The sequence below is a fragment of the Falco naumanni genome, chromosome 7 (assembly GCF_017639655.2).
Source record: "Falco naumanni isolate bFalNau1 chromosome 7, bFalNau1.pat, whole genome shotgun sequence".
NCBI lineage: Eukaryota > Metazoa > Chordata > Aves > Falconiformes > Falconidae > Falco > Falco naumanni.
The window spans coordinates 3,347,605-3,362,027 of NC_054060.1; the positions used below are offsets into that span (position 1 = coordinate 3,347,605).

The 14,423-nt window shown below is 66.9% G+C and overlaps 2 protein-coding genes across 2 annotated transcripts; one reads left to right on the forward strand and one right to left on the reverse strand.

Annotated features, from left to right (window-relative positions):
• Positions 1-3,128: 3,128 nt before the first annotated feature.
• On the forward strand, positions 3,129-9,104 carry LOC121091428 (alanyl aminopeptidase, membrane). Its single transcript, XM_040601210.1, has 20 exons — positions 3,129-3,855; positions 4,114-4,259; positions 4,345-4,481; positions 4,566-4,692; positions 4,803-4,957; positions 5,032-5,145; positions 5,285-5,428; positions 5,536-5,601; positions 5,740-5,805; positions 6,022-6,194; positions 6,275-6,351; positions 6,516-6,649; positions 6,751-6,806; positions 6,918-7,065; positions 7,221-7,312; positions 7,431-7,541; positions 7,626-7,793; positions 7,867-8,007; positions 8,179-8,260; positions 8,604-9,104. Exons 1-20 carry the CDS (start codon positions 3,185-3,187, stop codon positions 8,760-8,762), a joined length of 2,967 nt encoding a protein of 988 aa, XP_040457144.1. The 5' UTR covers positions 3,129-3,184; the 3' UTR covers positions 8,763-9,104.
• A 92-nt stretch (positions 9,105-9,196) lies between these two features.
• Positions 9,197-11,157, reverse strand: LOC121091054 (mesoderm posterior protein 2-like). The gene is made up of 2 exons (XM_040600231.1): positions 10,309-11,157; positions 9,197-9,352 (listed from the first exon to the last, which is right to left on the reverse strand). The coding sequence occupies exons 1-2, from the start codon at positions 11,155-11,157 to the stop codon at positions 9,197-9,199; spliced, it is 1,005 nt and encodes a 334-aa protein (XP_040456165.1).
• Positions 11,158-14,423: the final 3,266 nt, after the last annotated feature.

Sequence of the window (14,423 nt, forward strand, 5' to 3'; positions counted from 1 at the left end):
AAGAGTTTGCACTTGCTCTGCCAAGCACCAGGCGAGGCCACATCTCGGCCCTGTCCCCAGACTGTGCGGGGTCACTCCCTGAGCAGGGACACCCTGGGGTCTGGCTGCTTTGGGGTGCTGCACGAGGCAAACCCACCCGTGCCCCCACCACAGCCCTGCAGGTTGCCCATAAGGACCAGGACATCTCTGAAGCCACCGCTGCCGGAGCAGGGGGTGCCAGGTGACGCTGGGGCACAGGGTACTGAGTGGGGGGCACCCCCCAAGTGGTGACACCGTTCCTGGTGTGCCTGGGTGCTGCAGGGAGGGGGTACAGCCCAGCTTGGGTGCTGCTGGGTGATGGTTTGTCCCTTTTCCTGCCACCCCCCTGGGATGAGTGTGCTGGCCGAGGCTGATGTGAGGGAGGGACCCCCCCCAGCAGGACCCCGGGGGGTGGGGGGGTCGGGGGGTAGGAGCTGGGTGAGCAGGGGTGCTTTGTCCGCAGCAGCGGGACACCTGGGTCCCCAGGCTTCGTGTGGCTGGCAGGCAGCCCCCGGCGGCATCCCCAGCTGTCACCTCCCAGCTTGGGGCGAGGATTGTCCCGCAGCCCCGGGGGTCCCGCTCTGGGGGGTTCCCGCCCTGCCCGGGGCTGGAGGTGCCTTTCCCCAGCGGAGACGCCTCGTCCCGTCCCGGTGCCGGCGGGCGGGACCCCGTGTGCGGCCGGGAGCCCCCGCTGGTCCCCACTGCCCCGGCCCCCCGCCCCGGCCAGCAGCCCAGGGGTTAAGGGGGCGAGGAGGTTCGGGTTACTTCCCCTGGAGCTTTAGGAGGAAACTTTTCCTCTCGCCAGCGGCTGAGCTAGCGGAGCTGAGACGCCCGAGAGCCGCGCGCAGGCAGGGCGCAGGCAGGGCGCAGGCAGGGCGCAGCCCCGGGTGCTTCCATGGGGATGCTCCCGCAGCCCCTCGCTCCCCGCCGCTGAGCTCAGGAAGGTGAGTGGGGGGCGATGTCGCTGCCCAGACCCCCCCGTGGGGCGAGAGGGGGTGTCCAGGGGCAGACTCAGAGCAGGGGATCTTGGGGGTCCCCACCCGGGGGTGCTTGGCTTAGCGGGGGCTGTGCGGGGGCCGGCACAGGGCTGTGGGCTGGCAGCTCGGGGCTGTGGGGTTCATGTGCACGGGGGTTATGGGGCCCATATGCGATGGGAGAGGCCTTGGGGGTCCGTGGGGGTGCGTGGGGTATGGAGGGCTCCGGGGGGGTGGTGTATGTGTGTGTTGGGCTATGTGGGGCCAGAGCCTCAAGGGAGCTGTGCGTCCGCGTCTGTAACGCTCAGCATCTGTGCCCCGGGTGTCTGCCTGTGGGACGTGGGACACGCGTGTGTGCCATCTGCAAGGTCTCTGCAGAGTGTGCTGGGGTGGGGGGAGTCAGGGTGTGGGTGGCATGGGGTGGTGCAGGCAGCCTGGGGCGGGGGCTCGGCACAGGGGCTGGCTGGTGTGAATGGGGAAGTGCATGAGGGGACCAGTGTGGGGGCAAGCAGGGATGAGTGTCCACAGACCCCGTGTCCGCACACCGTGCCCAAGGGGGTCTGCATGGGGAGGGCCGGTGCTGGGCAGAGGCACCCACTGGTGTGGGATGGAGGGGGTGCGGGGTGCCTGTCACCCTCCCAGCTGGCTGTGGCGCCTGGTCCTGGGGCAGCCCTCCCAGCCATGATCCAGCCATTTCCCAAACCCTGTGCCCTTGGCCAAAGTGAGGGCAGGGGCCGGAGCAGAGGGAGCCTGTGCTGCAGCTGCCGCCCGCTGTGCGGTGGTGGCTGGCCAGGCCGTGCGGGTGGCTGGGCCCTGCCGGGACGCCCAGGGACGCCGCAGCATCCCGGGGCTACTCTGCCAGGCAGTGCAGCGGGGCACTGCTGGGGACAGGGCACTGCTCCCGGAAGACACGGCTCAGCCTCTTCCCGGTTTCATCCCTTGCCCCCGAGCTGCGGTTCCCGGCAGGACCTGCCCATGTTTCCAGCTCGGATCTCACGAAGAGGACTTTGTATTTCTAGGACGGGATGCAGTGCCTCCCCTCCCCACCCTGCCCTACACGGGGACTTTGCTCCGTGGCTTTCTGCCGTGCCCGGTCTGCCACCCCCAGCCTGGGGAGGCCTCTGGCAGAGCTTCTGGGGCCAACCTGCACAGCCTGGGGGTTTGGGCTGCTCTCCCCTGCCAAGGCAGAGCTCCCATGGAGAAGAGTGTGCCACCATCCTGCACACCAGCACCCCGAGCCCTGGTGTGTTTGCTTGGCTGGCTGAGGGCTCAGCACCGTGGGGCACAGGCAAGGCTGTGCCTGTGGGACCCCCTGTCTCCCAGCTGCGTGCTGTGCTGGTTGAGACCCCCAGGTCGGCTGGGCTGTGGCTGGCAGGGGGGCTGAGCGTGGCACACGCAGGCTGCTGGGTGCCCCACAGCGGGTGGCAGCAAGCACGTGGCTGGTTTCGTGGGGCCTGGAGTTTGACCTCTAGGTGCAAGCCAGGCGACGCGACCTTGGACTTTGACAGGGCTGTGGGCAGGGCAGGCTGCTCCCCAGCATGGTCCTGGGCTCCACCTGTGCCACCCAGATCCCTGGGCTGCACTCCGCTGCTTTTCCCCTGATGTGTGGGCAGCCCGGTGAGGTGTGCCCCTGCCAGGGGACAGGTGCTGGCCCCCACCTGCCATGGCCTCAGCCCCAACAACAGGTCCCTCGCAGGCAGAGGGCCAGCCGGGACCCTCCGGCAGCAGCTCAGACCCTGTCACTCGAGGGTAAACAGGGTGATGTTGAGCCAAGGGCTTGGCTCGGGTGCTGGGGCTGCCCACCTTGCTGCATGGTGAGGTGGGGTTGTGGCCACCAGCTGTGACCACCTGCTCTGTCCCTCCTTTTGCAGGGCCAGGCCAGTGCTTGGGAGGGACCCAGGGAATCCTGGCCTGCAGCCCATGCCTGCTCCCACACAGCCCATCCCTGATGGTGCAATCCTCAGCTGTGGTTTTACCCTCCACTGCAGCGGCACTGGGTGTTAGCACTCCTGCAAGGCTGGGAGGTGGGCGGGTGGAAAGCTCACCCTGGGGGCCGTCGCTACCCTGAGCCTCACGGTCATTTAATACTTCACCCATTAACTTGGACTAATAAATCTCGTTGGAGTGAGAGGCTAAAAGCCGTGCCAGCTGGGCAGCACCTCCTTTGTGAGCACCGCTCCCACAGCCCCACCATGGCGGCTGGCTTCTTCATCAGCAAGACTGTGGGCATCGTGGGCATTGTGCTGGCCCTGGGGGCCGTGGCCACCATCATTGCGCTGTCAGTGGTGTACGCCCAGGAGAAGAACAAGGTGGTGGATACCTCCACTGCCTCCACCACCACCACCACCACCACCACCACCACCACCGCCTCCACCACCACCATCACTGCCTCCACCTCCAAAACTACTGCCTCCACGCACCCCACCATCCCTCCAAACACCACCGCCGCCCCCAACAACCCCTGGAACCGGTGGAGGTTGCCGACGACGCTGATGCCAGAGTCCTACGAGGTGACCCTGCAGCCCTTCCTGATACCTGACGCCAACAACACATACATCTTCAAGGGCAACAGCAGCGTGGTCTTCATCTGCAACAGTGCCACTGACCTCATCCTCATCCACAGCAACAAGCTGACCTATACCAAGCAGAACTCCTTCCATGCCTTGCTGCAGGCAGTGGATGGCTCTAGCGTGCCCCGCATCACCAATACCTGGCTGGAGATCCACACTCAGTACCTGGTGGTGCAGCTGGATGGCATGCTGCAGCAGGGCAAACGCTACCGGCTCTTCAGCATCTTCACAGGCGAGCTGGCCGATGACCTGGCCGGCTTCTACCGCAGCGAATACGTGGAGTCAGGCGTCAAGTAGGTGGAGGGCAGGGGGCTGGGACAGGGGGCATGGGCCTGGGCTAGGGGTGATGGAGGGCATGGGCTGGGTTTGGGGCTCCTCTCCCACTGGGACAGTGGGATGGGTGTTGGGGAGCCTCTGTGCTCCCCTGCACCCACATGCCACCCCAGCGGGGACGGGTGCGGGGAGCAGGCAGGGCGCAGGGCAAGTGGAGGGATCCAGGGGGGTGCCAGCCCCTTCAGAGGCCGCCGGGTGCTGATGGCGTTTGCTTGCAGGAAGGTGTTGGCCACGACACAGATGCAGGCGGCTGATGCGCGGAAAGCTTTCCCCTGCTTTGACGAGCCGGCCATGAAAGCCACCTTCGCGGTGAAGCTGATCCACCCCACTAACCACAGAGCCATTTCCAACATGCCCATCAAGAGTGAGTGGGGGGGGGGAGCCCCAGTGGGGGAGTCGGGGGGCCTGGCAGGACTGCGGGATGACCCCCCACCCTCTGCTCCCCGCAGACACCAGGCAGCAGGAGATCGATGGGCAGAGCTGGAACGTCACCGAGTTCGAGACCACCCCCAAAATGTCCACCTACCTGCTGGCCTTCATCGTCAGCCAGTTCGACTACGCGCAAAACAACTCGGGGGATGTGCTGGTAGGCTGGGGGTGGGGGGTACCCTCTGCCCACCCAGGGGGCTGAGCCCAGGCAGTGGCTGAGCCTTGCCTCTCTCCCCTCCAGATCCGCATCTGGGGCCGCCCTAAAGCCATCGCCGAGGGCCAGGGCGACTATGCCCTCCAGAAGACTGGCCCCATCCTCAAATTCTTCGAGGAACACTACAACACATCATACCCGCTGCCCAAGGCCGGTGGGTGCCATGGGGTGGCTGGGGCACCGGGTCAAGCCACCAGCCGGGGGTGTGTGCAGGCAGGCTGGCACCCTGGCAGCGGCATGCCAACGGGACCCCTCCACCCCCAGACCAGGTTGGCCTCCCCGACTTCAATGCGGGTGCGATGGAGAACTGGGGGCTGGTGACCTACCGGGAGAACTCGCTGCTCTTCGACCCGGCTTACTCCTCCATTGGCAACAAGGAGCGGGTGGTGACTGTCATTGCTCATGAGCTGGCCCACCAGGTACCTGCCGTGCCCCCCGCCCGCCCCGCTGGCTGGCTGGGCATGGCTGACAGGGTGCTGTGCCCCCCCTGCAGTGGTTCGGGAACCTGGTGACGCTGCGGTGGTGGAACGACCTGTGGTTGAATGAGGGCTTCGCCTCCTACGTGGAGTACCTGGGTGCCGACTCGGCAGAGCCCTCCTGGCACATTGTGAGTGGAGGGGCCAGTGGGCAGGGGATGTGGGCAGGGGGTGTGGGCATCCCGTCCACCCCTGCACCCCTGGGGGCTGTCCCCGCTGCCAGGAGGGTGCACACAGGGCTGAGGTGGGTGCTGGCACTCACCCCCGCAGAAAGACTTGATGGTGCTGAACGAGGTGTACGCAGTGATGGCGACAGATGCCCTGGCCACATCCCATCCACTCTCCTTCCGCGAGGATGAGATCAACACCCCAGCCCAGATCAGCGAGGTCTTCGACAGCATCTCCTACAGCAAGGTAGGCACGGGAGCCCTGGGTGCATGGGGACCAGGCGTGGGAGGTCTAGTGGGGCGGGCTGTGGGGTGGCCCATGCACCCAGGGCCTCCGACCTGCCATCTCCACAGGGAGCGTCGGTGCTGCGGATGCTCTCTGACTTCCTCACTGAGGATGTGTTCAAGGACGGGCTGCAGGTAAGGCTCTGCTGGTGCTGGCTGGCACTGAGCCCTGCTGAGGGCTGAGCATCCCATGGCAGGGGCTTCCCCGGGTGCTTTGCGAGCCTCCTGCACCCCAGACCCTGCTTACCCGTCTCTCCTGGTGCTCTCCCGCAGTCCTACCTCCACACCTTCGCCTATGGAAACACCGTCTACACGGACCTCTGGTTTCATTTGCAAGAGGTAGGAGGGGACTGGCTGCTCCTCCCAGCCCAGCCCCTTCCCCACTGCTGTCCCAGCTCTAGGGGGCTACCTGGCAGGATGGGGTCCTAGCCACACAGCCACTGACTGTGTTGGGCGAGGGGTGCAGTGCTGGCTGAGCCCTGCAACCCATCTGCATCCCCCCCCCCCCCCCCCCCCCCCCGGCACCACTGACCCATGGCACTGCCCTCCCCGCAGGCTGTCACAAAGAACAATGTCTCGCTGCCTGACTCCATTAGCAAGATCATGGACCGCTGGACGCTGCAGATGGGCTTCCCCGTGGTGACTGTTGACACCCACACTGGCACCATCAAGCAGGAACACTTCTTGCTGGACCCTACCTCCGTGGTGGAGAGACCCTCTGTCTTCAAGTGAGTGTGGGGGGGGGCTGTTGGCAGCAGGGCGGCTAGGGGTAAGGGATGGTCTCACTGCCTGCCTGTCCCTGGCACAGCTACACCTGGATCATCCCCATCACCTGGATGACAGAAACCACTAGTGGGGAGAGGTACTGGCTGACCAAAACCTCAGGTACAGTGTGTCCTGCCCAGGCTGGGAGCAGGGGTCTTGCTGCCACCTCCCCTGACCCCTGGTTGGGGTCCCCTGGTGGGGCACCAGTGGGGGGGGGCTGGGCCTGGACCCCCATTGTGGGCAGGGGGGGGCAGCTCTGGCAGACCCTCCTCTCCCCCTCCCAGACACCAACAACCAGTTCAACGTGAGCCGCCCCAGCTGGCTCCTACTGAACTTGAACGTCAGTGGGTACTTCCGCGTCAACTATGACAAGGAGAACTGGGAGCAGCTCCTCAGCCAGCTCTCCACCAACCACCAGGTATGTGAGGCTGGCTGGGGCGTGGGCTGTGGGTGGGCGCCCCCAATGCCCCCCCACCCCACTCAGGGCTGCCCTGCGACGCTGACTTTTCCCTCTGCCAGATCATCCCTGTCATCAACCGCGCCCAGATCATCGATGATGCCTTTAACCTGGCCAGGTGAGCCATGCCGGCTGCCCACCGGGCTGAGGGGGACTGGTGGGGTGGGCGCCCTGGGAGTGGGCAGCAGCCACAGGGCCAGGGAGCTGACGCTGCCCTCACCCCTGGCAGGGCCAAGTACATCAATGTGACCTTGGCCTTGAGCACCACGCGGTTCCTGAGCCAGGAGACGGAGTACATGCCCTGGCAGGCAGCGCTCAACAACCTCCGTTACTTCCAGCTGATGTTTGACCGCAGTGAAGTCTTTGGGGTGATGACGGTGAGCAGTGCCACCAGCCTGGCCCCGGTCCCGCAGCGGGTCCCGCTGCTCAGCAGAGCCCTGTGCAGGGGGGTGGGGGCAAGGGGCTGCACCCAGCCCTGGGCGATGGGTTCTTGCTGGTGCTGCCAGGCGCTGACCATCTTCCTGCCCCCCAGAAATACATACAGAAGCAGGTGACACCCCTCTTCAACCACTACAAGAACATCACCAATGACTGGGTCACCATCCCCAGTGGCCTGATGGACCAGTGAGTGCTGCAGCCCCAGCATCGCCTGGCACGGTCCCACTTGCAGCCCGGCACTGGCCGGTCGGTGCTCGGCTGCGGCGTTCTGGTGCTCAGCCCCGCGTGGCTCCTCTCTCCCCAGGTACAACGAGATGAATGCCATCAGCACAGCCTGCTCCTACGGCGTCACTGAGTGCCAGAACCTGACCACCAGCTACTTCCTGGAGTGGCAGCAAAATGTCACCAAGAACCCGTGAGTCCCCAGCGCGCCATGGTGAGGGGGCTGGGCTGGGCATGACAAGGGGCTCCCGACTAAAACGGCTCTCCTCTCCTGCAGCGTCCCCCCGAATCTGCGCTCCTCCGTCTACTGCAGCATGGTGGCCACAGGCGGGGAGGAGGCCTGGAACTTCATCTGGGAGAGGTTCAAAGAGGCCACCGTCGTGTCCGAGGCTGACAAGCTCCGCACAGCCCTCTCCTGCAGCCCCTATCCCTGGATCCTCAACCGGTGGGTGCGGAGTCCCAGGCAGGCGCCGCAGCTCTGCCCCTGCCAGCCCCTCACCCTCTGCATTCCCTCCCAGGTACCTGCAGTACACCCTCGACCCCCAAAAGATCCGGAAGCAGGATGCCACCTCCACCATCAACAGCATCGCCAGCAACGTGGTGGGGCAGCCCCTGGCCTGGGACTTCATCCGTGCCAACTGGAGGACGATCTTTGGCCAGTGAGCACCGGGGGGGGGCTGGCTGGGGCATGCAGCATCCCCCTGGCTGCCTGTGCCCCTTGCGGGGGGTGGCACTGTCCCTTCCCCTGGCCGTGTGGGGTGAGGGCAGCCTTGGCCCCTGGTGCTGCTCTGCCTGCCCCCCCCAGCTCAGCCCTCTCTCTGCTTTCCCAGGTACGGGGGTGGCTCCTTCTCCTTCTCCCGGCTGATTTTATCAGTGACCCAGCGGTTTTCCACAGAATTTGAGCTGAAACAGGTGAGGCTGGACGCTGGCAGGGTCTGTGGGACTGGGCATCAGGGACTCCAGCCCCAGCAGAAGTGGGGGCACAGCTCTGCACTGCCGGCACCTCGCAACCTGCCCTTTGCCAGCAGCCCTTGGGAGGGGGGCTCCTGCCCCTGCCCTTCGTGTGCCCAGGGGTCCCGGCAGCTTCTGTCTCCATCCTGGGTTGCTGGGGGCTGTCGGGGTGCTGCCATGGGCTACTGGGGTAGTGTTGGGGGGCTACTGGGGGCTTTCAGGGTGCTGCCATGGGCTGCTGGGGAGGTGCCAGGGGGCTGCTGGGGTGCCCCATGCCTGCTCCAGCTCATCTTCTCCCCGGCAGCTGGAGCAGTTCAAGGCAGACAACCAGGACATCGGCTTTGGGTCGGGGACGCGGGCGCTGGAGCAGGCACTGGAGAGGACCCGTGCCAACATCAACTGGGTGAAGGAGAACCAGGACACGGTGCTGGCATGGTTCCAGGGCGAGATTACCCCCAGCTAACCAAGTGGCCCTGACCGCCATGTACCCTCCTCCGCAGCTGGGCTGGACCCTCACCCACTCGCTGGTTCCGTTCACTCCATCCTCTCTGGCCCCCAGCCCCAAACACTCCCTCCTGGTGCCCCCTGGGCCACCCCACCTGGGTCCTTCGCTGCTCATGAGGGGCAGGGTCTGCTGCCCACAGCAGGGCCTGGTGCCTGTATGATGGGCAGCAGAGGGGGGCTGGGGGGCTTTGGGCTGGGGTGGGGTGGGGGGGCCCTGCTGCCCTCAGCTGCCTGGGGCAGCACTGGGCTCTGCAGGCTCGTGCAAGGCCTGGGGTAGGTGTAAATAAAGGCTTGCACGTCAGCTTTCACTAGCGGCTGTGGATGGGACCCCACGGTGGGCACGGGGTGGGGGCTGGGGAAGTAGAGCCCCCCCGGGCTGTTAGGAGCCTGGTGCTAAGTGGCTCTGGGGGCTTTGCCGACGCCATCGCTCCGGACCCTCCGTCTGACGGCTGTGTGTGAGCTCTCCTGCTGGGCGCCAGCCCTGCGCCCTGCACGGGGGGCTGCCGTGCCCACGCCCCGACCCTCTGCGTAGTTTCCCCCACGACATCTCTGCGGGGCCAGGGCAGGAGGCAGCCGCAGCTTCCCCGAGGCACCTGGATGGCCATGCCGGGCGGGACGGGGTGCCAGCAGCCAGCCCCCCAGGGACTGTCCCCATGGGCTACCCAGGTCCTTGAAGGGATGGAACTGGACGGTCCCAGCAGCACGAGGGTGTTTCTGAAGTCCCGGTCCCAAACCTGTGTGGGGGATTTGGGCACAGAGAAGGGATGGGACTGGGGGTGGGTGGGAGCTGCCCTTCCAGGGGTCAGTGGGGCTGGTGAAGCCCCCTGGGTGATGAGTCCCTCTGTCACCCTAGCTCTGGGACATCTTTGGGCTGTGGGCTGGGCTGGTAGGGGTTGCTGAGCCCCCAGCTGGCTGTGTGTGCGGGGGGGTGCCAGCCTGTGGGGTGCCCTGGGCCCCCAACCCTGCCCATGCTGGGGCACAGCGAGCGGGTCCTGCAGTAATGAGTCGGCGGGCAGTGGTGCATGGCAGCTTTAATGAGGAGCCCTTTGCCGGTGTCCATCCTGCGTGACTCTGCAACGGGGCTGTGCCACCGGCCCCACATGGCCTCCGCAGCTGGGGGTGTGGGATCAGCTCCAGTTGCCCCAGTGCTGTGCTGGGGTGCAGCTGGGCAGGACGGGGGCTGCCTGGGGGGCTGGGGAGACAAGCCTGTCTGGGGCTGGTGGGCTGCCAAGCTGTGTGGAAAGAGTTGTGTTAGGCTGTGGGATGGCACCTTTCCCCCTGCCCTGCACCCCGTGCCCCCCACCCCGTGCCTGGGCTGGCTCTCTGGCTCCGCACACATCGTGCTGTGCCCCCCAGCCCATGCAGACATGGCACGCAGTGGGATTTGTGGGTGCAGCCCTGCCCACACCACGCAAGGAGCATCCACCCCTCCTTCCCACCCATCCCCAGGGTGTCCCCCAGCCTGGGGGGTGCAGGAACAGGGGCTGGGCTGGGGCTGAGGGTACCTGGCAGTGCGCAGGCAGCTGGGAGCCATGCGCGGGGGTCCCAGGGTGCCCTGTGTCCGTCAGTCCTGTCCCGGGAGGCTGGTGGGGGGCTGCAGGCTCCAAGCAGCAGGAGGAAGCCGTCCCAGTGCCTGTGGCTGTGGAGCATCGCCAGGGTGGCTCCAGGGGGGTCACCGCTCCAAGGCTGCAAAGCGCTGATGACCAGGACCCTGAGATGGAGCCAGGGGTCCTGTGCAGCTCCGGGGGGGTCCCTGTTGCAGGGATGTAGGGGGGCAACCCCCAGGCCTCCATCCCCACCTCGGGAACTCCAAGCACCTCAGGGGGGGTCCCCGCAGCAGGGCCACAGGGAGGTGACCCCCAGGGCCCTGGCTCCATGCCGGGAGCCCCGTGCAGCTCCAGGGGGGTCCCCACCGCGGCAGGTGACCCCCAGCCCACAGTGCCGGGGGGCGAAGCATCCCGCAGGGCCGGGGCTGGTGTGTGCAGGCGGGGGGCTGGGGGCTGGCAGCACCCCAGGCCCTGGGGGCAGAGGGGGCAGTGCCGGGGGGCTGCCCCTCGCCGCCGGGCCAGCACCTCCTCGCTGAGCCCCAGCAGGGCTGAGAGGTGGGCGATGTAGCGGATGGCGAGGCGCAGGGTCTCGATCTTGGTGAGGGTCTGCCCGGCGGGTGCCAGCGCGGGTGGCAGGTAGTGCCGCAGCCGCAGCAGCGCCTGTGCCAGCCGGCGCATCCGCAGCTTCTCCCGCTCGCTGGCGCTCTGCCGCGGGCCCCCCGGCCCCCCGCACCGCCCTGGCTCAGCCCCACCACCCCGCCGGCCCCCAGACCCCGGCTGCCGGCCCCGCGGGGGACATGGGGGCATGCCCGGTGGCTCTGCAGAAGGCGTTGGGGAGGTGGCGTTGGCGAGGCCCCTGGCCCAGTCCTGGAGCAGGGCATGGCCCGCCGAGGGCTGGAGACCCCAGAGAAGGAGTGGGGCTGGGGGTCCAGCCATGGCTGGGGTCTGGTCTGCTGCTTGCATCTGGGGGTGCCCGGGCAGCCCCAGCTTTATGTGGGGCTGGGGTGCGAGGTGACACCTTTGCGACCACCTGGAGGTGTCAAAACCTACAGAGCCAGGCTGGGGCCAGCCAGGAGCCTGGGAATGCTGGGCCCATTTGCAGAGGTGTCAGTTCTGACTCCTCTGACCCTTAATTGGCGCTGCCCAGCGCTGGGAAGTGTGCAGGGATCAATTCACACGGCCATGAGAGATGCTAACGTGCCTACCAGCCCTGCCAGAGCCTGCACCACCCCACACGGTGGCTTTGCTGGGCCAGCTGCACTGCAGTGGGCAGCAGGAACTTGACCTTCCAGTGCTGGGACCCTGAGCCACCAGCCCTGACACCCAACAGTGTCCCCACACCTCCCCTGCCCTCTGCACAGCCCCCAGACCTAGGGCCAGGAGTCCTGGTGTGCTCCCAGCTCAACCCAACCTCCCTGAAGGACAGGGGGACGCAGGGACGCGCTGGCAGTGGGTCTAGTGTGCCAGGAGACAACCTGGCCATGCTGCCTCGGTCTCCCTGACCCCATGGGGTGCAGCCCTGGCTCTCTGAGCTCCCACCGTGCTCTGGAGAAGCTGGAGGCACAGCCTGAGTGTTTGTGGGGACCCACTGGGCTGTGCCTCCCCTGCATGGAGCTGTGGCTCCCTATACTGCTCATCCAGCCAGCGCAAACCCCAGGCTGGGAGTCAGGGTCCCCCAAGGCAGCGGGCAGTACCGTGGGGGGATGCTAAGCTCTTTAGGGTGCTCTTTAGGACAGGGGACCCTGTATGCAGGCGTGGGCTGGGGGGTGCAGCAGAAGCAGGGGGGAGGCATCTGCTTGCCCAGCTCTGGGATGGGCAGTGCTCCTAGCTGCAGAGGGCTGTTTGCTGGGACGCTGTCATGGCACTCACCCCGGTGCCGGGCACAGCCCTGTGCACCATCCCTGCCAGCTGCCCCACTCCTGGCTGGAGGTACAAGAGTGCACAGCCAGGGCCAAGGGCCGTGCAGATGTCTCACCCCCAGGAGGTGCTGGAGCAGGGATGGGGGGTCCAAGGCGAGCTGTGGGGTGTCCTGACATGGGACCCCTTCAGTGGGAGGGATGGCTGCTCTGGGAGGCACCAGTCTGAGCTGGGCACTGACCGCCTGGGGAGGGCTTTGGCCAGCAGCACTGTCAGCAGCCCTGCAGCTGAGCTCCATCCCAGTGCCCTCACCGTGTCCACCCCATGGCCCACGCTCCATCAATATGGGCTGGAGGGACGTGGGGGACCCCATCTCCTCTGAGGGGTGAGGGGCTGCGGGCTCCCCCTCGGGGGGCTCTGACCCCATGGCCAGTGCTGTCACGGCCCAGCCGTGCTCCAGCACTTGTCTAAACACAGAGGGAGGTGGGAAGCGGCTGCCCAGCAGGGCCGCAGAACTCATTACCCGGGAGCTCATCAGCTAATGAGACCCAGGAGGGGGCCTGGGGATGGGGCGGAGCGGGGCTGGGGCAGAACTGGGGGATGTGCAGGGAAGCGGCCATGCCCCAGGCTGTGCTGTTGGGTGCACAGCACCTCGCGGAGCAGCCTGCCACGCTCCCAGGGCCAGGCTGCCGCTGGACCCCTGCAGCAGCCCCCAGCCCCAGAGATGGGCTTTGGGATGGTGTCAGATGCCTGCGCACCCAGAGACGTGCTGCGGGTCCTGGTCAGCACCCATGCTCTCGGACCTTGCACGGTGGTATGGCACTCCTTCCAGCAAGAGGGCAGAGGGGATTAATAGCAATTAACTGTGGTGGTTTTCTGCCATGCCTGCAACATCTGCCAGGGGGGGAACGGCCAGTTCAGATGCCAGTATCCTCATGGTGCCTGGGCAGCTGTGTGGGTGCCAGGAGGAGGGCTCCGCTGGGGGCTGGGCTGTGGGGTGACACCTTGGGGTGCATGTGGCCCTGAGCAGCAGTGGGTGCCGTGGCAGGAAGGGATGGTGGCAGGTCACCACCCTGTCCCTGCACTGCTGGACACCCAGGGCTGTGCGACACCTGCACAAATGAAACGCTGGCAATGCCCCTGCCCAGGCTCCCCGCAGCGCTGGTGTGACCGGGGCTGAACAGCATGCCCAGCTCTGGTGAGCGTGGCAAGGATGGCTGGAGCGCTTGGCCGGTGGTGAGCAATAAGCAGAATTTATCTCATGATCTCCCAAGGGAAACTGAACAAGCTTCATGTGACCACCAGGAAACACATGGCCATGAGCCATGAGATGCTGGCGCACCCACCTGTCGCCAGCACTTCCCCGGCGGGGGGGTCTGCACCCCACTGTGGGCACCGTGCCCAGCTCCGTGCCCCTCTGCCAGCTCTGTGCCCTGTGTCTGGTGCCTGAGACAGCAGAGGGGCTATGCACACCTGGTACGAGGGTATACCCCCTGGTATAGGGGGATCCTGTGTCCACTGCCGTACCCCTGTGGCTTTGCACACCCAGCACGGGGGGTCCTGAGCACAGCCAGTTTAGGGGTGTCCTGAGCACAGCTGGTATGTGGGTGTCCTGTGCTCACCCTGTGCCCCTGGAGCACTGTACACCCAGCACGAGGGAGTCCCGAGCACAGCCACTTTGGGGAGGTCCCAAGCACAGCCAGTATGGGGAGGTTCTGAGCCCCCCCCCGTACCCTCAGGGCTGCACACACCCAGTTTGGGGGTCCTGTGCCCACCGCCGTGCCCCGGGGCTGCGCACACCCGGTACCGGGGGGGTGTCCCGTACTCCGAGGCGCAGCGCTGCCGCCCCGCCGCCCCAGCCCCCCGCCCGCGCCCTGATGGGTTTTCCTTCCCATCCCGGGTTTCCCTGGAAACCTTCGCACCCGCCGGCACCGACACCTGCGGGGCCTGGGAACGCGGCGGGGGGGCCCCTCCCAGCCCCGCCCGGGCCGCCCCTCCGCCGCCCCCGCCGGCACCGGGCTGCGGCCGCGGCTCCGCGCCGGGCTCAGCGGGCGGCCGGGCACGGCGCGGGCAGCGGCGGGCGCCGTTAGCGGGGCCCGGCGGAGGCAGGGCGGGCCGTGCCCCCCCGCACCGGGCGCGGTGTCCCGCGGAGCCAAGCTGGGCACCGGGGGTGCTGGCTGCAGCCAGGCTGCGGGGGGGGACGACACGGGGACACC